Source organism: Zingiber officinale, chromosome 2B (genome assembly GCF_018446385.1).
Source record: "Zingiber officinale cultivar Zhangliang chromosome 2B, Zo_v1.1, whole genome shotgun sequence".
NCBI lineage: Eukaryota > Viridiplantae > Streptophyta > Magnoliopsida > Zingiberales > Zingiberaceae > Zingiber > Zingiber officinale.
Window position 1 is genome coordinate 105,992,326 of NC_055989.1, and position 27,378 is coordinate 106,019,703.

Below are 27,378 nucleotides of genomic sequence, written 5' to 3' on the forward strand. Positions count from 1 at the left end.
CCTATCAAACACAGTTTCTTCGAAATACTTGAAGAGTATAAACATGCAGAAACATACAACTTTCATTAATTATTCATAAAAATGCATATCATGTTTCCTATGATATATACATATGGCAATCATAGTTTGACTATAATGTTTGATGGATCATGGATGCAGAGAAAATAATTGCACAAGTATTCATCAGAGTGTCTGAACCCAAGTCGTTGCTTTGCCTCAGAGGTAGACTAACCATTCCTCCAAACAGTTGCTCAAGTAAAAGAGTGAATTAAGAATAAAGAAAGCTCACCTGTATTCCATCTAGAACCATTAAATGATGAGCAAATATTATAGTTTTCTGAGAGCGTCGTTCCGTCTCCAAATTATCCACATCTTCTGATTCTCCAAAAGTGAAATGGTTGGAGAACCACTCACGAAACCCAGATAACTTTGCAATGCCAATTACTTGACGGGAAAGGTGTTTTTGACTTTTTTTGCACTGACTACCTAAAAGAAAATGAAGAAATGATATAACAAGCCAAATTTACCAAACTTCAAATATTTAAGCATGCAGTTAGATGGTTGTTAAAAGAGAGAGATACAAGCAAGAGCAAAGAAATTAATGAGTATAATAGTTTACCTGAGCACGGATAATGTTTCTCTGATTTCTGATCTCCATCATATGTATCATCATCCAAGCAACAGTCTTTAGAAGATTCCTCTCTTAGTTCTCCATCCATGGAAATTGTGCCACTAGTCCTACATGTTGCTTTTGCTAAAAGAGTATCAGCTGCCTTCAGCACCATCCATATAATTTGGCGACGTTTAGGAGGCAATTGAGACAATACATGTTCCTTCAAACGTCTCACCTAAATAACATGAGAAAAATACTTCAGAAACTATAAGTTATGATTAGTGAAAACAAGTTCGAGTGTTCTATGTTAAGATTTAAGAAAGTGAAAAACTACAATAGTTTGTTATGTACTGAATTTTATCTTATTAAATTTTTACATCTTAAATTATTACTAAAAAAATTAGATGTCTAATTAAGCTCAAGTAAACTAATATTTTGGCTTTTGGAGACAAGTCAAAGCGGGTTTAGGAGGTGTTCATTAAGTAAACTTGGTGGTTTAAGGTCAAGTGGATTAAAACTCAAGCTTCATTTGGACTCATTTCAGCCAGTTTAGAGCTAAACCAAGTTTATACTTGGGATACTCTAGTTGTTTGTTCGTATTGACTGGGTTAGTGGAGTTGAGAGGTAAGGATTATTCACAACCCTCCCTCTCTCTACATAATCTCCTCTCTCAATCCTTCTCCTCTCTTCCTCTTCATGCGACATTGCCACCGAACCCCTCCCTCACCACGTGCATGCTTTGCCGCCCCAACCCTGCTTCGTGAGCACATGATGCCAACTAGAGCCACCCACAAGCATCTCCCCTCTTCTCCAACAACCTTTCTCTCTCCTTCAATCTCTTCGTCTTGCCCTCACAATTATACTCAATCTCCCACTGCTGCTGATGTCCGGACAAAATAACAAGTGGTTACCTTCTTCTCCTTTAATAAGGCGAAATCCTATCATAGGTGTTTCCCTTTCCTAATCCTTCTTCTCCCTCATTCATTTCCTTCATCTCCCTCTTTCATTTCCTTCACTCTGATGGTCCCTATCCAAGCAGAATGACATGACCCCATCAATCACATGGTCAGTTTTCTCTAACAAGCAATAGTGCCACCTTCCTCTCTAGCTCTTCCCCACTCCATTGTGAGTCATCTTCTCTAATAGTGATTATGTTAGTTATGGGCATTTAACAATGATCAACCTCCTGTGAGCTCTTTTAGTTGATTTGTTTGATTTAAATCCCCATTGTATCTCTCTTTTGGTTTAGATTGGTGTTGAGCACATATCAATTTGTTTGGAATTTGTGATTGAAAATTAATTGGAATTAATTGAACCTAGGCAAGGGGTTTGGCATTTCTTGTTTTATGATTTTATTTGGTCATAAAAATTTGAATAATTTAACCTTCTTTTGGTTGTGGTCAGTTTTAGAGTACTCCAACTTCATTCATCATTGTACCCTTTTTTAGTTGCATCCCTTTTTTAGAAAAGTAAAATTTTTATATAGCACTGACAAAGCATACAATAAGCGGATTTTAGTAGCGGCTCATGATTGATGTTAGATTAGAAGACACTCCTAAGGACCGGAATACATGAATTTGCATATTCCTAAAAATCTTCTCAGGATCTAATTGTCCCTCATCAAAGAAACTACTATTTCTTGCTCTCCACACATAGTAGACCAAAAAGGACAAGGCAAGATGTCAGGCCTTTGTCAACATTCGACTCCCACGATTTAAGTCTTTCTAAGTTATTATACTTGTATAGGTAAACTCACTCAAGGGGAGCACATTGACTTAAAGATCCTTAGATCTTATTTGATGTATATTTGAAGTGACAATCTATTCTTGAACTTGCTTTTATAATTCCATTTGTATGAATTAGAAGTGCAAGAAAATTATACATGTTCTATAACTATTTTGACATGGAGATTAACATGACACTGAACTAACAAAATAGCAAAATAGGTTCTCTATTAGTGGTTAAATAAATGTAATTCTTTTCTTGTTATATTATTATGTGGGTGATCTTGTGGGGAATGACAAAGGGGTTATTTTCAAAAGATAATATTTATTAAGGTTTAAAATTTCGACCCGTGCCGAGGTTTTGGTCCCAGACCAGAACAATACGGTTTCGGTATCGTATCGTATCGTGCTGATACGGTTTCGGTATTTTTTTATTTATATATAGTAATTATTAGATAAATATATTTATTGTGTATAATTTAAAAATAAGTTGGATATTGAATTTATATAAGTTCTCTATTATTAAACAACTTAATATTGTTAGAAAAACAATTAAATATAGTTGTCTGTAAAAAAAATTGATCTATTAATAATTCAAATTAAAATTAATACATCATAATATGTTATCTTGCTAATACTAAAAGGAGAAACATGAATTAGATAGAAATATTGGTTCTCGTAACATTTGGCTTAAGTAATCTTTATAGTTCTCCAATGCTCAGATTAAATAATCATAATTATATAAATTAATACAAAGATACTATTTTATATAAAATAATTATATAAATTATTTATTTATTTATTTATTCATTTAAATAATATATATTTAAAATAATAAAAAATATATTAAAATATCAATTAAATATTAAAATAGTAAAAAATATTATAATATAAATTAAATTTATTAGAATTTTTATAAAAAAAATTAGAATTTTTATAAAAAAATTTATAATTTTTTAGAACTTTAAAATAAAATTTAAAACAATAAAAACAATTTCAGATTATCATTTAATAAAATTTATTAATTTTTTAAAATTTTAAATATAATTTTATAATTTATTGAGATAATTTAATTAGAGTTTATGAAAGCCTCTTCAAAATATCATACTTAAGGAAATGTTTGAATTATTTAAATTACAAGTGACGCACACCCTGGACCGCGCGCCCACAATGTACGCCCAAGACACCTCCGGCACCCCGCACCTCTCCAGTGGCGCCGGAGGCATCCGGCGACGCTTCCAGCGGCGCCGGAGACGTCTAGTGACTCTTCCCACTCCGCCAGAAGCGTCGCATCACAACGCCTCCAGCAAGTGATGCAATGTCATTACACCCTCAATTATGTGTTTAAAGTGATGCAGTGATGCAGTGTTGCCTGCTACACTTAAATCAACAGGAGCCTTAATCTTAATTTTTCAAACCATATTGAGGATTTTGTTCAAGAATAGCAAGTGAAAAACTGAACTTATTTACAATATAATGAATGACTACGGTCAATCCATTGTAGCCCTTTCAAAATACAAGTTTCTGCAAAAAATTGAAGCAGGAGAATAAATGCAGGCACCATAATTTACAACCTCAGAATATTATGTGAAGTTATAAGCATCAGCTGATGATGTTGTTTACTATTATTATCCAGACAAGAAGCATCTAATGTAGATTATAAGATGACCACATAAAATAGATTGGTCAAGAACAAACCATAACAGTCTGCCTGAGCAATATATTAAGCTCCCCCAATCTGATGCCCTTTGAGAAGTCCTGTATGAATTTTTTGTGCGGAATAATATCATAATCACCAAAACATGAAAACGTACAGTCTGGAGTAGTGGAGTCTTCATTAAAAAATTTCAAATAGAACCACTGTAAAGGTTCAGGATAGAAAAGTTTAAAGGATAGTAAACTTAGCAGCTACAAAATAGTTCTGAATAATGCAATAATTTTGCACTGAATCATGGTAATGACTACAAGGGAGTCTTGTCCAAACTTGTTTGACATAATCATACTAGTACTTCTCCACAAGTTAGTGAAAAGATCTGCTTATTGTTCATTAGAGTAAATTTAACAATAACTTTTTGAGAGATTAGATCTTTTACTTACACATTGATACATACTTAGAACGCCCATACTACTAACATTTACAATTTAGATAACCATAAGTTTCAAGAAAACACAGAATTACAGATATGACAGCAGTAAATATGTGAGGTACCTTAAAAAAGGTCCCTTGAGAGCCTTGAACAAGTTTGACAGAACAATAGTTCTTTGCAAACTCATATTTATCCTTACCAAGTAACCCAGGCCTGAACCTCAATAATAAGAGAAACAAATTACAACAAATATAAAATAACACCTTCCAAAAACATATGGTTGCTTTGTGCAACGGAAAAAGACAGAATAAGGCAGAAACACTATCAAAAAGATTGTGTACCATAACATATTAATCTGATGGTAAATGTCGTAGGGTCTATGATCACCTAGCAAAAACCAAGAGTGAGAAAGATTGGACATAAAAGAAAGAAAAAAAAACAGATCAATGCAAAGTAGTTTACCAACATAGTTTCCAATACAGAATAGAAGGAAAAAAGTAAGGTACCAAAGCAAATTCTTGTGGTTTGCAATAGACATTGCTTGCAAAGGAATGAATAAAAAATCATGAGTAAATATAACATCCTATTACATGTATCTAGCACAAGAATCTAGGAGAAACTTGCATCAGAAGTTACCAGGAACTAGCTACTCCTTTATACTATAAGAAGTTACACTTAGTGTTTGGAAAGATGTCAACCAACTCAAGTAACTAAATATATATTAAAAAGATGAAGATTAAAAAAAATATTCTTGAATATTTTCAAGATGTCCTAAACTTTTAGAAAGTTAGATATTTTTTTAGCTCGTGTCTTTTACTTGACCTAATTATATCAAAGATCAATTGCTCTACACTCCAGAAGACCTCAAATTAATTAGATTTGTGAACTACATGATCTTTTGCTTGTTTACTATGTAGCTTGCATTAAATTTGACCCAAAAGCTAAATCAACCTTCAGAAGATCTTATGAACTAAATGTGAGAAGGAAAACATAAAGAGTTTCATGCTTAGGCATTGAAACAATTTTAAGATCAAATCCTACCACTCCTACTCCTATTTATCCAAGTTGTGTAGCCACAAATGATTGATAGATAACAACATATATGAATGAGATACCTCATGACAATTTCACTTCTACAATAACAATAATGACCAAGTCTTTATTCCACTAAGTGGGATTAACTATATGGATCATCCTATATCATTGGGCTCGATCCCCTAATATAATTAAATGAATTTTATCTTATTTTATTGTTGCTAGCTAAGTCTTCTTTGGCCTTTTTCTTCCTCGATTAATGTTTGTATTTGGCATGTTTTCACATCGTGGGATATTTATTAGTCAGCTAAATACATATTCATTCCATCTTAAATATGTATCTCGGGGTATTTCCTCATTAGGCACAACCCCAACTTTCTCATTGATATTCTCATTCCTTATCTTGTCCATTCTCATATGTCTACACATCCACCTTAGCATCCTCATCGATGCAACTCTCATCTTTTGCTCGTGTGCTCGCTTCATAATCCAACATTTAACTCCATATAATATAAGAGGTTTAATTGTTGTTTTGTAAAACTTCTCAATAAGCTTTAAAGGTATTTTAAGATCACAAAAACATCTGACGCCCTCCTCATTTCAACCTCCTTCATTTCAATCATTTTGCTTATATCCTATATAAAACATCAATTAAAGGTACCTAAAGCTTTCAATTACATGTAACAACAATTTCACTTCTGAATTATTACCAAATAGGGCAGCTTAAGATTTGAAGTTAATTTGGTTCTGTCAATTGTTTTAAATGAATCAAATAGGATTTTTTTTTTCAACTACATAAGAGAGTCACAAATACATTCGCATATTTTAAAAATTCCTGCTAAAATTCCTGCTTAGATCAGATGTAGGGCTACAAAGGAGGATTTTAAAAGGAACCACATATAACCCAGATATGACATGTGATCAGCACTTGAAGTTAAAGAACCTTATTTGTTCATTTAAACCAATTTAGACAAACTCAAATTGAGTTAAAATCTTGTGTTACTCTATTTGATAGCTACTATCTTGTGTGAGTGAAAAGCAGATTTTGCAAACGATAAACACTTTAGATATTAATTATATGCATATTTTCTATATATGTGTGCATGGTTTAAAGTGTCATGCCGAAACGGGCGAAACATCTCGTTTCGCTCGGCGACCAGCACCGGCACGACCCCGGCACCAGACCCATGACAGGTGTGATGTGTTGCGCGACCCCGTGTTCATAGCAGAGGGATCGCTCGACCCTGCAATAGTAGCGGAGAGGTCGCATAATCCTTTCGCTGCCGCCGTGGAGGCATCGTGCGACCGCGGTCATTGCAAAGGGGTTGCACGACCAATGTGGTCACGTTGAAGGAGTTATGCAATCCCCAGGGCCATGGCTACTCGCACAACCCTACGACAACACCGAAGTCGTGCAGGCTCGTGAGTGGTGTCGGATTTCAGATTTTTTTTTAATTAAACTTAGGTTAACTTTTTTAATCAACTCCTAGTTATGGTAAAGATAATCTAAAAAGACTTTATTAAACCCTAATAAAATTATCTAATTAATTTTATATTTCATTTATTTTAATTTAAAAATTATAATAAAACTTTTTATTTATTTATTTATCTATTTTCATATCTTTTCCTTTTTTAAAAAATTATTTTTTATCTTGTTTATTTTTTAAATATTTATGTTAAATATTTTAGTTTTTAATTAATATATTTTATATTTAAAAAATACCGAAACTATATCAACATAGGGATGGCAATTTTCCCCGCGGGTTTGGGGCCCCGCGGGCAGTGTTGTTAGAGGCGCGAGGCGCACCGAGGCGCAAAAAACTCCTAGAGCCCGAGGCGCGAGGCGCGCCCGAGGCGCGCGCCTCTTGAACATGAGGTTGATGATTACCAGACTATTGCCACACTCATATACTATGTCAAATATGATAACTATTAATATTCCACACACATCAATATCAAATATAACAAGCAAAACAACACCATGATAAAATTAATAAAAGTTTCAAACTTTCAAATTTCAACTTTCTAATTTAAACTAACAAAGTCCATCAAAACAAGCGTAATAAGTCAAATTAATCATCAAGCTCAAGATCATCCTCATTGTATTCTTCTTCTTCGTTATCTTCATCTTCTTCAAATTCAATTTCTTCTTCTTCTTCTTCATCTCTAAATCTTAGAGATGAGTGTCTCATAGAGGAAGATGCATTTCCCTTCTCGACTTGTTTAGGCCTAGCATTTGAACTAGAGGTCATGGTTGCAATATTTTTTCCTCTAGTACAATATTCAGGCTCTTCAGCTCCACTAGCCCTAGCAACGACATCCCATGTCAAGTCATCACCTTCAAAAACCAACTCATCTTCTTCATTATCACTTTCTCCATCCATTCTACCCATCAACCATTCATTACTATCATCAATATCTGTCAAAGAGATGGGGTCAATCTTATCACGTGCATCATACCGAAGCTTTAAGGCACGATTGTATTTCACAAATACCAAATCATTTAAGCGTTGCTGAGCTAGCCTATTTCTTTTTTTGCTGTGAATCTACAAAATATCAAAAATCACAATAAGTATAATAAAATATCAAAGAATATTTTCTACTTATAAAAGTAGCATACTAATAGTATCAAACATTTATATTTATTACATACCTGCTCAAATACACTCCAATTGCGCTCACAACCAGAAGCACTACAAGTGAGGCTAAGCACTTTAATAGCAAACTTTTGCAATTCTGGGGTATTTGCTCTGTAGCATTCCCACCATTCTGCTGGAGATAATGTTCTTCTATGTCTAATTGTCACATTCCTCCCAAATAGCCCTTCTGCCTTTCGATATATAGAGAGCTGGGCAGTGATTTTATCTTGCTCGGCAGCGTTTGAAACCAATCTCTCCATAATTTCAAACAAACCATTCACCACTTCTCCACAGATATTTGAATCTGTGTATGAATAAAAATATTCTGGATTCAAATAATGTCCTGCAGCATGCAGAGGCCGATGAAGTTGACATTCCCATCTCGCATCAATGATCTCAAACACTTCTTTGTATTTTTCTTCTTTCTCCTTGAAGGCCTTCATAATTGTTTCTTTTGCCCTATCCATAGCCTCATAAATATAACCCATTGCAGGTTTTCTTTCGCCATCAACCAGTCTCAGAACACGGACTAAAGGGCCATATATCTTTAAAATATGCACAATATTGCTCCAAAATCTAAGTGTCATGATGATTTTAGCTACCTTTTTCCCCGCCGCTTCTTTTGCCCATTTACTCTCTATCCAATCCTTTGAAATGAACATTTTTCTTAAATTTTGCTTCTGTAGGTGCATCCTTTCAAGAGTAAGAAAAGCAGTAGCAAATCTTGTGACACCTGCCCGACAAAGCTCTTTTTGTCTTGTGAATTGCCTCAACATATTTACCATGCCAGGGCGAACATAAATGTAAGCATTCACACTCATTGCCTTCTTCAATGTTGCTTTAAAATCAGGCAATTTCCCTATATCTTCTAAGATCAAGTCAACGCAGTGAGCAGCACAAGGAGTCCAATACAAGTGTGGCTTTTTTGCTTCTAATAATTTTCCTACAAAAGAAGTTAGAAAAGTAGATAAATTTAACATATATAAGAAAAAACATATTGATAAGAAATAATTAAATAGATTCTTACCAACAAGCACATTGTTACTTGCACTATCTGTAACAACTTGAACAACATTTACTTCTCCTACACGCTCCACAAATCGATCAAGCAATTGAAATATTTTCTCTCCAGTCTTTGCATAATCAGAAGCATCAACCGATTCGATGAAAACTGAACCTTTAGGAGAATTCACTAAAAAATTAATCAATGTTCTCTGCCTTTTGTCTGTCCACCCATCTGCCATCAAACTACAACCATACTTGGCCCATTCTGTTTCACACGACTTAATGTAATCATTTGTCACACTATCAACAGCCTTTTTTAGAAAAGGAACCCGCACCTCATGATAACTAGGTCCTTTTAGACCTATACCATATTGGCCAACCAAGTCCAACATTCTTTTGAAACTTGAATAGTTAACGGCATTAAATGGAATTGCCGCATCATACATCCACTCAGTTATGGCCATACAAGCTTTTTCCCTCAATTCTTTCTTGTATGCCTCATTTATCGTAGATTGTCTTTCTTTACCCTTTCTACTTTCAACAATTTTTTGTACATTAGGAGCAAAATACGTATCCATTGGACCTATTTGTCTGGGCCTTTTTTGCATATTCACTGATCTAGAACTTGTACTTGTACTTATAGGTGGCACACCTTTAGCTCCAATATTATCCATATCAATATCATCACCAAGAGGGTCTACATCCTCAAAGTCCAATGTTGCAAGTTGAGAAAGATTACTTTTCTCTGCCTTTTTCTCCATGAAATTTTTAATTTCTTCACGTACATGAGATGGACATTTTTTACAAGTCGTAGTATTTCGAAACCCCCCAACAAGATGTTGTTTTGCACGATAAATGCCCCCTTTTGTAACTTTTTGACAAAAGTTACAAATTAAATCATTTTTATTATCTGGATTAACTCTTTGAAAATAATTCCATCCCGGATCTTTTGATATATATGTTGGAGTATCACTACTACCTTCCATGATAATTGAACAAGAAACTAGTCTGAAAAATTAAAAATAAAATAAAATTAATATGATACCAGCAATAGAAAAGTACTGTACAGTACCAGCAATAACAAAATAGTAAAAAAACAAAAAGCAAAATAAGTCAAACAAAAATGAAAAAACAGTTAAAAAACGAAATATTGGACAGCAGACATAGCACAGCAACAAAAGTAAAAAATCGGACAGCAGTAAGGAACTGGGAAGCAAAAACACAACCTACAAAAATTAGAAAACAGGAAATCAAAACAAAACAAAACTGGACAGCAACTCAGCGAACACGAACCAGCAAGAAACAACAGTAAAAAAACAAAATATCGGACAGCAGACAGCAGCACCAATACGAACAGCAGCACAACAACAAAATTAAAAAACCGGACAGCAGTAGGTACTGGCAAGCAAAAACAAAATTAAAAAACAGGAAACCAAATCAAAACAAAACCACACAGCAGCACAGCAGCTCAGCGAACACGAACCAGCAACTAAAAGCAAAAAAAACAAAAAAGCAGAACTGCAGAAGAAAAGAAGATACCGAATAGAAGAATAAAAAGAAAACTGAAAACGAAGAAGAAGAAAAGAAGATACAGAGAAAGAAGAAGAAACAGAAAATTGAAAAGAAGAAGAAAAGGAAGAAGCGAAGAAGCGAAGAGAATAAGAGAAGAACAAGATGATAACAGACGCAAAAGAAGATAAGAAGAAGAAGAAGAAGAAGAAGAAGAAGAAGGGAAGAACAGAAAAAACAGAAAAAAGAAAAAAAAACATACTTGGGCGACGATGCAACTCAGCGCGGCGGCGGACGGAAATGGATTCAGGTTCTTCCTGCGTTCTCTTCCTCTCTTCCCTTCCTGCGTTCTTTTCTGTTCCTCTTTCCCGTGCCCTAATTCCAAACAAGATTTGGAATGTTTTTTTGGGTTTAAAATCCAGATTTTTTTCCAATCGCGACGCCTCAATCGCGCCTCGTTCGCGTTTCGTTGAGGTGCCAAGGCGCACAAGGCGCGCGCCTGGCGAACAGCGCCCGCCTCGCGTCACGCAAGGCGTTTTCCCCAGCGCCTTGTGCGCCTAGCGCCTCGGGCGCGCCTGAGGCGCGCCTTTAATAACCCAGCCCGCGGGGAAAACCCGAAATGGGGATGGGGATCCCCGATTTTTCGAGGATGAGGCGGGTTTGGAGCGGGTATGGGAATACTATCCCCATCCCCGAACCCGCCCCGAATATTATTATTATTAATATTAATAAATAATAATATGATTTTTTAAAAAAAAGTATTAATAATAGTGTTAATATTAATATAAAATTTTTTGAAAATATTATTAATAATAATATTATTATTATTGATATATTAATATTAATATTATCATTAATAATAATTATTAAATAATAATAATAATATAAATTAAATTTGGGAATGAGGCGGGGATGGGGATTGGATCCCCGTGGGTTCGGGTTCGGGTTCGGGGAATCCCCGAACCCGAAAAAATAAGAACGGGGAGGGGATGGGAATGGCAAACCCGCCCCCGCCCCCGCCCCACCCCATTGCCATCCCTATATCGACACGGTACGATACGGTACTGAAACCGTATCGTTCCGGTCCAGGACCGAAATCTCGGCATGGGTCGAAATTTTAAACCTTGTATGTGTGTGTGTGAGAGAAAAAAAATAATAATAATCCTAGTTAGCCTCATTGACTATCCCGACCTAGGAAAGTTTCCCACCGGCCACCAAAGTAAATCGGAAAGTGCACGCGGCGACTAACCTAGAAGCTCAGCATCCTTTAATTGCGCCCCCCATTTGGAGGAAAAATTCCCTGTGGCTATGGTGTCGTGGTAGAACATCTAGGTTGTCACCTAGAAACCACGGTTCGAACCCAGCTCCGGCATATTTGTAGGAATTTTTTCTCCAAATGGGGGGCGCAACCAAAGGATGTTGGGCTTCTGGGCCACATGCACCTCCCGATTTACCCTGATGGCCGATGGAAAACTTCCATGGGGTCGGACCGATCACCCCCGGATAGTCAATGAGGTTAATTAAGATTGTCATTGTGTGTGGGTGTGTGTGTGTGTGTGTGTGAGAGAGAGAGAGAGAGAGAGAGAGATTTATTTAGTATTAATTAATATATTTTTTTTATGTTTCTTGTGTTTCGGATTGCATGCACAATTTTTCTACATAGAAGTATGAATTGGATGTCATACAAATATACTTTATTCTATGTATGTTGGTCATTTTTATCTATATAAATACATTTTAAAAAATCAATATCAACCATATATGCCCTGGCATACATATGAGTTATATGGTGAGTCAATTGCATACTACCTACATAAGTTTTTTGAAACCTTGAAACATAAAGGGCCCACGTGACCACTTTATAAAGCCATGATTCCACCCTTGGTTATCAATCCCTTCCAAACCATACATACATCCTTTAATAATTATTCCTTTTGATCAAAACCCACATGAATCTAGAAAAAAGTTATAATAATTTGTATCTGAACTATCCTACTGATATCCCAAGAGGAACTTAAACCCTCTAGAATGAGAATGAACAAATGAAAACAGTTTGAACTGTTCTTCGCTATCTTTTCTTTTCCTAAGTCACTTACCTCTCCCTGAGTCTTTCTTCATAGTAAATTTTCTTTTATTTAACCCTCTTAAGTGCCTACAAAGATTCTCATACAAAAACATGTCCTAATAAATTCACCAATTTTCTCATTTGAATTACTTTTTCATATTCTTTTGAAAAAAATCCACTGACTATTGACATTTGGAAATTTCTCAGTAGTGAGAAAAGAAAAGGGTTTTGAACAATAAGTATCTTAAGTTTGTCCCATACAATATTAAAAATTAATAGGTCAACGAGTTATATAAATCCACTTGGAAGATTAGCAATCAAAAGGCAATTATGATTTAATTAAGACCATGATAAAAAAAAAAGCTAAATCTTTACTCAGATATAACCTTGACAAAGAAGGTGTCCCTGACAGTAGAATAATTCGCTTGGTCTTTCTTGCCAATTCAAGCACAGATTTTGTCTGTTGTAACAGAAAAGAAAGCAAATTTAAAGTAATAATGTGAACCAAATCTCCACCAAAGCAGGGTGTAAATCTTACACAGTACAGATATTAGTAGCTAGTAATATGACACATTAATAAATGCTGATCCAAGATGAATAAAAAATAGAAAAAATATGCATCAAGAATGTAAAACCCAAAATAGATAACACATGGTAACCACAACCTTTTCGTTTAATTAACACTGAAGAGCATATAGATAAAACTTTTATTTGTGACCTTCCATATTAAGAATCTAAGTTACTCTATAGCAGAACTTCAGAGCTAAGGAAATATTAATTAAGAGTTAAGAGGGAAAGAAAGGACAACCGAGTTGATTCAAAATAGCATACCTCTTCTGACTCAAATTGTTTTTTGGTGCAGCGTATATTATGTGATTCATCAACAATTATAACTGACCAGTTTCTTTCTAACATAGCTTTACGCAGCCGACTCAACATCGTATATGATATAACCACCACCTTTGGATGTCTTTCCAAATAATCAAGATTATCTTGATGACCAAATACTGGGGAAAAAAATTAAACAAATAAGCATCTCAAAATGTTGACAAGCATAATAAGAAGATAAATTTTGTCTGCCCAAAACAAGACAAGATGAAAGATAATCTATATCAAAGCATATACGAAATTGATCATCACTTTTAGAGCATTTGATTATCTGTCAGGTTATCATGCCCAAACCCATCCTCAAATGAAGTATCATGGAAAAATAACCTCCTATCTAGTGCAAGGTAACTAGCTCATGTTGGTGCAATCGACCTCCAGGGTTTTGATGTTTGTTTGACAATATGTTTAACAGTCTAGTCCGGTCAAGATTGACCGGATGACTAGCAAGGGTGAGAAATCTATCAAGCGACTAGTTCTAGCTAGGGCTAAGCAAGAGAAAGTCCTAACGGGAGATTAGGCAAAAGGTGAGAAGTCTATCGAGTGACTAGTCCAGGCAAGCGAAGGTGACTAGATGATTGGTAAGGGTGAGTAGTCTACCAAGTGACTAGAAAATCCAAGCAAATCAAGGGTGACCAGATACTTGGCAAGAGGAAAACACTAAAGGGAGGTAACCCTTGGTAATGAGAAGTCCTGGAAGAGTAAACTCTAAACAAGGGAAAACCATAAGGATAACCCCAAGTAATGAGAAGTCTTGAAGAAATGAACTCTAAGGGAAAACCCTAGAAGAGGTAACTCTAGGTAATGAGTCTTGGACAAATGAACTCTAAGCAAGTGTGACCGAAAGGTTTCCAATTGACCGGACCAATGGATTTTAGTAAACCTAAGTATAATTTTACTAATACTATTTTGCATTACTATTATTGCTAATGTGCTAATTTAGCGTTACAGGAAAAGCCTTAGTAAATCAGGACGATTGTACACTGAGCAACTGAAATCCAAACTGTTGGTCCAAGTAATTAAAATTTCTCTTGAGGGGTTGAATCTGAAAAGAAGTTTAAAAATTTCTCTTGCTTTTTGAGCAGAGCAAGGACACAATATTAATTAAAATAAACAATTAATATAATAGCAATAACTTAAAAAGTAGGAAGACTCGGAAATTTATTTAGTTACAACTTAGATGGTGTTAATCCAAGACAGTTGAAAAACTCTACTAAAAAGACTCCTTCGTGAAGGCGGAGTAGCCTCTTACAGACTTTGAACACTCGGGAATTAATTAAGAAATGAATACCAGAGTTGTCATTTAATTCCTACCTCCAAGGGGTTTTTTATAATCTCCTAGGAGAATGTTACCATTGGTTGACGTGGCTCGGAGGTGCCTCTAAAGGAATCCAGGTCGCCTCCAGTATGGATAAAACTTTATTCGAAGTACAATAGTCTGCCAACGACTCTGCTCGATAGGAGGCGCCTTCACGCCTGGACCGAAGGCGTCTTCACGCTTGTGCTCGAGACGCTTTCGCGGTTGCGTGGTCCATCCGAAGCACCTCCACACTGAGGCGCCTCAAGTCTTGATGACTCCAAAAGTCAACATTAGGGTTAACTTTTTCTGACTTCCTTTGCATGGGTGATACTCCAGTCATCCGGAGTTAAGATTATCTGAACCCAACTTCAATCTTCTCCTCAAGTAGGCTTTCTCCTTTGCTTTTCGTCCCTCGAACGCGCCGCACGCATCCTTCTCGTCCGCCGGTGTACTCTTCCGCAGCTCCTCGACCCTCGGATGTACCGAGGCTATCGACTCGCTTTCTGTGTCATCCTTTTCGCTAACTACGTCTTCCGCTTGACTTGTTGTGTTCCTAAGTCCCTACACATTTAAATACAAGGCATAAAAAAGCACAAAGTCTAACATAACCCGATTGATCATGTCAAAACCAACCCGGGTACTTACATAAACAAGTCTGGAAAACTACGGGTAAGTTGAAGAAAGTTCCTGGAGTAGTGTGGTGAGATCGTGTCACCGTCAAAACAAACCTTAGGTGATGTTCCGACTAAAGAAACCAACGGAGGTTTCTACGTCGAGATCAAAATAGTCTAACTATCTATATTACTCATGCATACTATTATCCAACTTTGTTTTGCAACTACTATTATTATTCTAATTGTGCTAACTCTGTTTTAGAGAAAACAAGTTTGGGTTAACCTTATGTTCAGTCGACTAAACATAAGGTTCTACTTCTATCGACCTATCCGGATAGGTTGTAAGGATAAGATTGAAGTCTAGCAAATATGAAAAAAGAGGTTCCGTCGACTGATAAGAATCATCAATCAACGACTGATAAAACACGGGAATTGAAGAAGATTTGATAAAATCGCACGGGAAAGAAAACTCGGGTTCCGTCGACGGATAAAAAATTTCAATCGATCGAACAACGTGATTTACGGAATCGATGAGATCATATCAGAGCAAACAAGGAAGGGTGCGGCGATACAGATAAAAGGTTACAGATCCGTCGACCGAACGGTCTTTTAGTCGATCGAACGAAGCCTATAAAAGAAAACCTCGAGGTTCGAGGCAAATCATCCATGCTCTCCTGCTGCTCTATTTGTACAAGTCTTGCTGCTCCGACGCCGAGAGGCTTTCTAACAACGACGCTTCATCTTCTACTTCTTGTTGTCGGTATATTTGTTTTTACTTAATTTATTTAAAGGATATCATAGTGTTGTTACTATCCTCCTCTTACATTGTACGAGTTTGTTTCTTCTCCAAAAGGTTTCAGAGAGAAGAGCTATAGTAGATTGCCCATTGAAGCGATCATGGACCTTGGAATAGTAGTCGTTGGACTATGAACCAAGTAAAATTAAACTCTATACTTATTCGCTTTACATTATTCAACTGCTACTTTGATTCGGTTTTACGAAAAGACGAAACAAAAAGAAAAGGTTTTAAAAGAACGCGATTCACCCCCCTCTCTCGACTCTTTCAATCCTACAACTCGGACTTTATTTCGATCCTACAGCTCGGACTTTATTTTGAATTTCAAACCTAGTACCGGAAGAAGTCAAAACGTCATCAAAATTCATGACTTCAAGTGACACAGATAAAGAAGGTTCATGTTGTAAGTACTCATAGAGTGCACAAGGCAGTGTCACAATTTAGAGAGTAATTCTACTGTCTGGAAGACCATGGAATCTGATTCAGAAGCAGAGCTGCTAAAAAGCAACTAAACTAAATAGCTTCCTCTACCATTAAGAACTTGCAACAAAAGCAGATTTAACAGATGGATAAATATCTGGTCAAAGTCAAGTAGGATCGTCATATTGTACATATGATGTTCTTTGCCCCAACATTAAACTCAGTCAATCCGAAAAGTATGAGAGCTGTGGAAGTCAAAATAAGTAACCCAAAATTTAGAAAAAAGTAACTTTTCTATCGGGCAAACATCCCAGTTAATAGCTAGACATATAAAATAAATTTAAAAAAGAGACTCAAGAATAACAATTCAATAATTTATGGTTTCAGAAGATCCATAAGCTCAACAAGAACAGTGAAAGTACAAATCCGTAGCACATTAATGAACACACTAATGATAGAGATGTGTAAGATAAATAAAGAATGAACGATCTGTTGAATGCCAACATCAGACTCAAATTGGAGGAATTCAAATAACCAGAAAATACTGACAGAAGGATCACTAGTTTTGCAAAGAAGACTAGTAATTAAAGCATCATCCTAGAGAAGAAAAGAGCCTCTTGCATGGAAACAGAACATGGAATGTTTTATTAGTTATTCCAAGTGTGCAAGGGGCAATAGAACTGGGAGGTATGATCAGTTAATCATCAACTCCATCCAGAAACTCTTTTATAGTAGAACAATATACCTCAATATAACCATTAGTATATTGACTATGATTTATAAAGCATAAAAGATTATATTTGTAACAAAAAAAAAAAAGGTATTAGGCTTAGTAGAGTATAGCCAGAATATATAGAATTTAAGTTTAGCAATATTAGACGTAATGAAATAATTGTTAAAATTAAATATGACGAGACCTTTAAGTAATTACGATCATTTTTTAAAAACGATGGAGGGATTGAGGGAGCTATCTTACATAGAATATAAATAGGATTGTTAAAATAAAGAAAAGCGTCGAGTGTTTTATGTGATCGTAAAATACCTCTAAAACTTTAAGGAAATTTTTACAAAACGATAATTAGACCTGCTATGTTATTTAACGCTGAATGTTAGGCTATGACTCGAGCACATGGGCAGAAGATAAAAGTCGCAAAGATGAGGATATTAAGGTGGATGTATGAACATACGAGGATGGACAGAAATGAGAGAATTAAAACGAAAGTCAGAGTTGCATCTATTGAGAGAAAAAGACACGTTTAAGATCGTACGAAACAAGTACTTAGATAGCCAATAAATGCTCTAATTAGGCGATGTGAAACTATAACAAATACGCAAACGAGTAAGACCAAAAAAGACTTAGTTAGCAACAATAAAACAAGATAAAATTTAGTAAAGTATAGATGATGAAATAGTAAGGGATAAAGTCCAATGGCGTAGAAGGATCCATATAGTTGACCCCACCTAGTGGGATAAGGATTAGTTGTTGTTGTAACAAAAAAAATGATATAACATAACCTTAAAAACTAAGATGAGGCATATTTACAATAATAAATGCAAAAAATTTACTAAAACAAGAAATAACATGAATAATATCCAACGATAACATGATAATAGACCGCACTAAGATGATATGGTTTAAATTTCATAATTATATCAGTTGAACAAATTAGGGCTGATGTGTAAAGATAAAGAACCAAAAAAAAACTTTGCAAAAATATAGTTCCCGTAATTAACAATATATTACTTTAAACATAAAATAAGAGAGACATTAAACTGGAGGTTTCAACAATTTCATACAGTTTATCATCACAAAATCAAAAGGTAAAACTTAATGCAACCAAACCCTAGCAAACAATTGCTTGATTTAATTGATGAAAGACATCTAACTTCATATCTAACTTCATAGAATTATGTCCTCTAGAAAGTACCGAGATGTATATCCTTTGGCAGCAATGTTGGAAGCCAATGTTCTATCTCCTCAGCCCAAGAAAATCTCAAGACAGCTGGGCAAACAATTAGAATGGGGCCTTCATCATTGAAGCAGCATGCAATAGCAATTGCCTGAAACATATACAAGAAACATATGAATCTATTTAAAAGAGAGAGAATAAAAGAAATGATAACTCACTTTTGTATCACATACAATGGTAATAAATAAGATAATGTGCCTGTGAAAAAAAGCATTACCCATACCAGCACCCATACCCTCATGAAATACATAATCTCCCTATGTATCTTATATCCATCATGAGTACCTATTGGTACACCCATACCAATCCTATAATATTAGATGGATATTTGTACCTGGCTAAATGAGTCACGCGCCCACCAAAACTTGACCTGAATACTAATATGCAAGTAAGTGAAAGATTTAGACATTTTGTGTGTGTTTATGTGAGAGAAAGACTAAATTTATTTGGTTATCCACTATCCGAGCCCAACTCAGCTAAGCTCACATCTATATTATGTACTTATAGTACTACCATGTGTTTAGGGAAGGAAACGGGTCAGAAAGTCACATGTACCCACTGAGACCTATCATGCTTGCATACAATATGTGATGGTAATGACAAAGAATGTCTTGAAATAATCTAGAATTTCACGAAAGACATGTAAAATTAAAGACATGTATTGTCTCCAAACATAATCAGAAAGTGTCGAAGAAGACCAGTGAAGCATTGAATGGGATAAGCTAGCTATAAACTCACACAAAACACTAAAATAAGACAAACTTAAACAGAAATCAAAATAATGATTGAAAGAGAGCAGCATTATATTTTTTCCTTAGACTTGTCGAGTGAATTTAATTTCTCTCCTTTTCCAACACACCTCATCCCCTCTCACAAGTCATAAATTCCTCTTCATGATTATTTGACTGGAATAAACTAGGACCAAGCGGATACTTGTTAGCTGAGATATTTTAAGAATAGTATGGCCCAATCTTAATCAGGATCAGACAATCCTAACCAAATCAGAAGATAAAGATTTGGTTGACTTTAATGCTTTAATTTCATAGTTAAAATCAACCAACACAATGCCCTAGTATGCCTAGTCATCAAATATGGAAGGCAGTAAATTGGAGATAAAGCATTCAAAAAAATCGACATGTTTATACCATGCTGGAATCCTCATATAGATGCGAGACACTGAGATATAGGTCATTATATAGAAATGTAGGGCACAGTTTTGATTCTTAACCATTTTCTTTCACTTCTAAGGAAGCACTTGTAACTAAAGCATAAGTTTATTCATTAAAATCAATTAGAATTCAAAATTCCTTTGACAAGGAAGAATGCATGCTGTTTGAAGGATTGTGTATCATATGCAACTTGTGTCAATCAACCTGCTACACATGCTAACGCAGAGACACCATCAGGACATTTGGCAGACATAACTAGTAAAACAGTAACAAAGCTCGCATGCTCATTACACAAGCAAACAATATATGATGGGCCAGAATTATTATCATACTACCTAAATATGGCATGGCTGCCAAAGAAATAAAAAAATGAAAGACCACAAGGATCATAATAACTCCAGCCACCAGATAGTTGTGAGTAACAATAGTTTCAGTCAGCTAGAAAGATGCAAAAGAAAATAGTTTCGTTGTAAGAGGCAATCTATATTGCGCATAAGAGGTATCCATGATACATGCAAATTATTCTCTTAAGAAGCCTACAGTATAAATTTTTTATTTTATTTTATTTTGCATGAGCATGCAGGCCATCAACATGGATAACCACAAAAATTGGCACTAATTTATTGATTTTGTACTTGATCAAAGTCTAATGAGACAATTGATTTCAGGGTAAATTTTGGCATTGCATCACCTATTTAAAAGCTCAATCCGCACACATCAAAATAGGACATCTAAAGCAAGTGTTATTATCATGAACAGAAGATGGCCCATTGCATCGCCCATTTAAAAGTTCAACGCATTAAACTACAACATGTAAAGCAATTTCAACATCACAAACTTAAGATGGTAATAATCTAAGAAAAGATTGAAAATGAATGGAACAAGATTAACTATAATGGAGATGAATATTCAACATAAGACTGAAAATGTAACAAAATATTAGTTCCAAGTCCAACTAAGGAATCAACCCTGACAAACACCCTGGTCAGATTTAGGAGTCCTATGAAGGACAAAAGTGAACCATATAGCTGGGTGACAATCAATACTTGTTTTTTTTCTTGTCATAAACTCAATATAATTTATCAGTTTCAAAAAGAACTGTGTTGACCATATAGATCTTAACCAGGCAACATTTTTAACTCCTCTGTCACACCAAAAAACAGTATAGATTCTGGAATGCAGAGATCATAACATCCTCATGGACATCAACACGCCATGCTATCCTAATATCTAAAGTTTCATCTTGAATAGTGTAACTGCATGCTAAGTGAATAAGAACTTGAAGCAACAACCTGTATGGTCTTTCCTAGTCCCATCTCATCTGCAATGAGACACCGCCCACCCCTTTGAAGTGCAAACCGAACACCTTCAAGTTGAAATGGAAGAAGTGAATCTCTAAGGGTCTTCGGCAGTTTTACAAGAAGCTCATCAACCTGTTCCTCAGAATGATGGCCCTCCATGCAAGGTGTCCACTGTATGCCTACAGATTGTGAGAACTTCTTGACGACCAAACGTGTAGTGTAAGGAATTTCTTGCAATTCAACCACTGCTAACTTCTTTATGCATCTTGACACTAAATCATAATCTAAAAGCTTGAAGACGGAAATCATGCGACCACTCTGGCTCAGCGTTGGTTGAAATGGAACAACCTAAAAGGAAACATAAGTACCATCAAAAGGAATATACATTTTGGAAACAATTGACAGAAGAAAAAAAGGTTTCAAAGGCTTAAATAAAGGACAATTGTGATGTGAATTTGGCATTTGAGATTTGACAGCAAAAGAATGAATTTTCTCCTCACAGAGCATTTATTCTTATTTTTGTCAAAATGGATTTCGACTTGGAGAACTTATAGGCATTTATAATTGTGAATTCTCCTTACATAGTATTTGGTCTTGTTTTGTTGAAGAAGTTTGGACTTGGAAAGCTTGCCTATTTGTTTTCCTTGGCTTCACCATCTCAGCATATTCAACTTCAACAATACAACTTAGACAAAATGAAGACAACTCAGAGCTCATTGCATCTATATATTAGAATTTCAACATATCTCAATCTTCCTAAATCTGGTTTTCAGGACTGTTGGCCCCTCTTACATTGTCCTTAGCTCATTACTAACTAATTTGTTGGGCAGAGGTTTTCCTCCTTCCTTTCTTCTCTCATAACTTTCCTTTGATTTCTTCTTACATTCTCCTATTAAATCTCTACAGATTATTAGGTTCACTAAGCTTATCCAATTTTCTGGCAGTTGATTTCTTATCCATGCATTTTAATCATTTCAAACAATTGAAATTTGAAATTCGTTGGAAACATGGAGTCTGGCTATGTAGTCACAGTCGCAATCAAATTCCATTTAATACATACATTTCGGGTAAGACTAGAAACAAGACAAACACAACATAAAAAATAGAAGCAAAACGGAAACTTTTATGGGGCAGACCGATAACACGCAGTTTTCAATGATCCGGAGGCACTCAGCCTCCCCTGGGAACCAAGAACCCTGAATAGGCTCCGGGGCGGCAGAGAACTCATCGGCAGAGCATATTTCGAGGACGACCCTGAACGGGGAAACCGGCGGGGCCCGAGGTTCCACCGGCTTGGGGCATGGTATGCTGGGGCACCTAGATAACTTCCAGGGCCTGGAATCCGCTAGCTCCGCCGCACGCTTCCTCTTCTCGAGGGCAGCCAGCCGGTTCGCCTCAGCCCTCCTTCTCTGCTCCTCGGTGACCTCCATCATTGAGCCCTCGGTACGGAAGTCGAGACCAAGAAGCCACGGAGGAAACAGAAACGGATCGAAAACGAGGAAGTTGTGCACCGTCGATTAGGGTTTTGAAGAGCACGGGACGGTAGTGAGTCAGGAACCCAAGAGGAACGAAGAGAGAGGAGGCGGGGGCGTCATTTGAAAAGATGGGTCCAGCGGACGAAGATTTCGTTCTCATGGGTACCACGTGGAAGGCGTCGGTTTCTCTACGCGAATATTCTCGGCATCAAACTTAAATTATATTGATATCGACAATTTATCAAATCACGCACTTAAATATCTTAATTGACCAAAAAACGTATGTTACTTTAGTTTTTACCAAAGGGCATATTTTTTCAAGTGCACTTCCCTTTTTATCCTTCTGACAAATTAAACCTTTTTTTTGTCGTTTTTCTTTTCTCTCTCTTCTCTTTCCTATTACCTCTTTCATCAACGAAATATAAAATTTAGTTATTTTTTTGATAACATTTTAATACATTTATAGAAGCTAAAATAAACAATAGATAGCATAGTTAAACTCCTTGCAACATCAGGAATCCACAGGAACTGAAATGGGTGTAATCTGAGGTCTCTAGGTCCATCAGTGGGTTTTGACTAAAATCTACTACCATTTCAGTTTCTATGGATTCCTGGTGTTGCAAGGAGTTCAAATATGCTATCCATTGTTTATTTTGACTTTTAAAAGATGTTAAAATAGCAGAAGAAAAAAATAGCAAAAAAGCTCCAAATCAGGCCCACGTTGGGCCTGATATGATTTCATATCAGGCTCAACGTGGGCCTGATTTGGAGCCTTTTTGCTATTTTTTCCTTCTCCTATTTTAACACCTTATAAAAGTTAAAATAAACAATGGATAGCATAGTTAAACTCCTTGCAACATCAGGAATCCACAGGAACTGAAATGGGTGTAATCTGAGGTCTCTAGGTCCATCAGTGGATTGAGCTCCGATTGCACCCATTCCAGTTTCTATGGATTCCTGGTGTTGCAAGGAGTTCAAATATGCTATCCATTGTTTATTTTGACTTTTAAAAGATGTTAAAATAGCAGAAGAAAAAAACAGCAAAAAAGCTCCAAATCAGGCCCACGTTGGGCCTGATATGAAATCATATCAGGGCCACGTTGGGCCTGATATGGAACCATATCAGGCCCAACGTGGGCCTGATTTGCAGCCTTTTTGCTATTTTTTTCTTCTCCTATTTTAACACCTTATAAAAGTTAAAATAAACAATGAATAGTATAGTTAAACTCCTTGCAACATCAGGAATCCACAGGAACTGAAATAGGTGTAATCTGATGTCTCTAGGTCCATCAGTGAGTTTCGGTCAAAACCCATTGATGGACCTAGAGAGCTCCGATTGCACCCATTTTAGTTTCTATGGATTCCTGGTGTTGCAAGGAGTTCAAATATGCTATCCATTGTTTATTTTGACTTTTAAAAGATGTTAAAATAGCAGCAGAAAAAAATAGCAAAAAGGCTCCACGTTAGGCCTGATATGGAATCATATCAGGTCCACATTGGGCCTGATATGGTTCCATATCAGGCCCAATGTGGACCTGATATGATTTTTCCTTGAGCTTCATACAATGTAGAGAAATTAATTTGATGATAGAAAACCAAGAGTTCTGTTAGTCCTATGATTTAATTGTCTTTTTCTCAAGCATGTTGTGCAAATTGATTCTCTGTTCCTCTGAACATTGTTTTATCAGTATATTGCTGATAGGTCCATCTTTGGATCTTGTTTGGTCAGCAACTCTTGATGAATTTCTTGATGGATCTAGTAGGGTTGTGGCTTGAATTTGTGCCTAATTCTTTGTGTTTGTTTTCCCTTGTCACCCCATAATTGTGTAATGCCAATGGAAATGGTGTGATTGCCATAACCCACAGTCAATTTTTTTTACTTTAAAAAAAAAGATTGCATCTTCAGCAATAACTTACTGCTTCCAATAATGCTTTGACATCTGAATCAGCAACCTGGTGTCTGAGCTTGTGCAAACCATACTTTAACTCATCAAAATTTATCCGCCCTTTTTTGTTGATATCCATATTCTCAAACATTTCCTTTATGTCGGCAATCTCCTCCACAGACAAGTGTTCAACTATCACCTGCATTAACACAGTTTTAGAATGAACATAATAATACTAGGTGTGTCTTGGAATAATCAGTTGGACAAATGTCAAGCATTCACACATAAAGAAATCATGAAAGAAAATATTCTCACCCTAAGAGCTTTCTTTTTAAATTTATTCATCACTGAAAATTACTGGAGTCTTGCTCGAACAGTTTCACCAAGATTTACATTGGGTGCCTTATTGGCATTCTGCAGCCAAGGATGATCTGTAATGTGAATCATGAGGGTAATGTTGAGAATACAGAAGATATGATGCAGTATTAAGGCAAAGGTATTAGCAGATATTGCAATATACTGATAAAACAATGTTCAGAGGAACAGAGAATCAATTTGCACAACATGCTTGAGAAAAAGACAATTAAATCATAGGACTAACAGAACTCTTGGTTTTCTATCATCAAATTAATTTCTCTACATTGTATGAAGCTCAAGGAAAAATCATATCAGGTCCACATTAGGCCTGATATGGTTCCATATCAGGCCCACGTTGGGCTTGATATGGAACCATATTAGGCCCAACGTGGGCCTGATATGATTCCATATCAGGCCTAACGTGGAGCCTTTTTGCTGTTTTTTTCTTCTGCTATTTTAACATCTTTTAAAAGTCAAAATAAACAATGGATAGCATATTTGAACTCCTTGCAACACCAGGAATCCATAGAAACTGAAATGGGTGCAATCGGCGCTCTCTAGGTCCATCAGTGGGTTTTGACCGAAACCCACTGATGGACCTAGAGACCTCAGATTACACCCATTTCAGTTCCTGTGGATTCCTGATGTTGCAAGGAGTTTAACTATGCTATCCATTGTTTATTTTGACTTTTAAAAGATGTTAAAATAGCAGAAGAAAAAAAATAGCAAAAAGGCTCCAAATCAGGCCCAACGTGGGCCTGATTTGGAGCATTTTTACTGTTTTTTTCTTCTGCTATTTTAACATCTTTTAAAAGTCAAAATAAACAATGGATAGTATATTTGAACTCCTTGCAACACCAGGAATCCATAGAAACTGAAATGGGTGCAATCAGAGCTCTCTAGGTCCATCAGTGGGTTTTGACCGAAACCCACGGATGGACCTAGAGACCTCAGATTACACCCATTTCAGTTCCTGTGGATTCTTGATGTTGCAAGGAGTTTAACTATGCTATCCATTGTTTATTTTAGCTTCTCTAAATGTATTAAAATGTTATCAAAAAAATAAATAAATCTTACATTTCGTTGATGAAAGAAGTAATAGGAAAGAGAAGAGAGAGAAAAGGAAAACGATAAAAAAAAGGTTTAATTTGTTAGAAGGATAAAAAGGGAAGTGCACTTGAAAAAATGCGCCCTTTGGTAAAAACCAAAGTAACATACGCCTTTTGGTCAATTAAGATATTTAAGTGCGTGATTTGGTAAATTGCCGTATTGATATCCTACGCGACCACCGCTGTAAACGTATGCGCGACTAACTCTGTAGCACCACTACATCACTATTTTTCATAATTTTTTATTTTAACAGTGCCTCAGAATGAACCTCGTCTATCTTTGTCTCCTTTTTCCCTCCCAAAAATCTAAATATTTCAAACAATCTCCCCTTTCACTCTTAATAACTCAAATATTCCTAAATCCTCCTCCTTCTAACTCCCTCATATCGCCCTTCACCATCTTCTACGATCAACTCTCTTAGTACCGACTCATCTCATCTATATGTGGTTGTTCATTTGCATGGGCATACCTTTATTCATTCTACTATCTATTTGTAACTCTATGCTCCTGCCTCATCTCGTCTTAGAGTTTAGAGTTTAGTACATTATAGTAGTTATGGTTCCGTAGTTATTATAACATTCTTGTTCTGAGAACCGTTATAGCAATTACGATTTGATAGCTTTTGCAATGTGGAAACCCTAAAATAAGAATATTGTAGCATCTATAATTTTGTAAGTGCTACAATGTTCTTATCACATCACGTTGTAACAACTACAATTTGGTAACTACTACAATGTGATGTTGTCAATATGTTCTAATCAAAACTAGCTGAATTATCATTTTATTGTTTAAAACTAACATTATAATGTGTCAATTTATAGAATTAAATAGCATCTAGTGCATCAATGTCCCATAGAACCTCTACTTCTCGTGCATACCATAAGAAAATACAATGGAAAGGCAACGTCTCCTAGTTTAAGTCGTTCATAAAAGCACTAGAACCAAATGATCGATAGTTGAAGTTGCTAAGTAGAAGCTCATTTGCCTAAGAGCTAGTGTACAAAATATATTTGACAATTGGGACAATGATGCTAAATGTTTCATCTTTCAAAATCAGAAGATTAGATTCATACAAAAAGATCTTACACCAATTATATCTACCTATCTTCCAAATCATGATAATGAATTCCTTTGCATTTGAATGTTAGCTTCACCCCACTCTACCTTCAACATTTTATAGATCGAGAGTGTTCAAAGAAAGAAGTAGAGAACAAGCTAATCAACATCAACAAACAACCAGAACCATCTCTTGAATCTGATACATTGTTTTGTCAAGTTGTTATTTTATATTTTTTTTATATATATGTTTTATTTACTACTAGTAGTAGTATATATAAACTATCAGTAAAATTACTACTTGATTGTGTAAATGACTTTAAAAATATAGGTAGATATAATTGGTGTAAGACTATATATGA

The 27,378-nt window shown here is 35.7% G+C and overlaps 2 protein-coding genes across 9 annotated transcripts in view; both read right to left on the bottom strand.

Annotated features, from left to right (window-relative positions):
• Positions 1–22,713, bottom strand: part of LOC122046668 (DNA annealing helicase and endonuclease ZRANB3-like) — a 39,645-nt gene extending 16,932 nt beyond the window's left edge. For 5 of the 8 annotated variants that reach the window (XR_006130348.1, XR_006130349.1, XM_042607459.1 and 2 more), the window contains exons 1-10: positions 22,269–22,713; positions 21,124–21,480; positions 18,621–18,753; positions 13,509–13,684; positions 13,064–13,137; positions 4,766–4,801; positions 4,547–4,643; positions 4,036–4,095; positions 620–848; positions 290–486 (exon numbers count right to left, since the gene is read on the bottom strand). Coding sequence is in view for 6 of the 8 variants with exons in the window: in XM_042607459.1 (XP_042463393.1) it covers positions 290–486; positions 620–848; positions 4,036–4,095; positions 4,547–4,643; positions 4,766–4,801; positions 13,064–13,137; positions 13,509–13,684; positions 18,621–18,753; positions 21,124–21,480; positions 22,269–22,565 (1,656 nt within the window). In the remaining 2 variants the exon portion in view is untranslated. Of the gene's footprint in view, positions 1–289; positions 487–619; positions 849–4,035; positions 4,096–4,546; positions 4,644–4,765; positions 4,812–13,063; positions 13,138–13,508; positions 13,685–18,620; positions 18,754–21,123; positions 21,481–22,268 lie in introns of those variants that run through there. The other 3 variants (XM_042607460.1, XM_042607462.1, XM_042607463.1) reach the window with 3 other exon arrangements.
• Positions 8,004–8,877, bottom strand: LOC122046670. Its single transcript, XM_042607464.1, has one exon. It carries the CDS (start codon positions 8,872–8,874, stop codon positions 8,059–8,061), a length of 816 nt encoding a protein of 271 aa, XP_042463398.1. The 5' UTR covers positions 8,875–8,877; the 3' UTR covers positions 8,004–8,058.
• Positions 22,714–27,378: the final 4,665 nt, after the last annotated feature.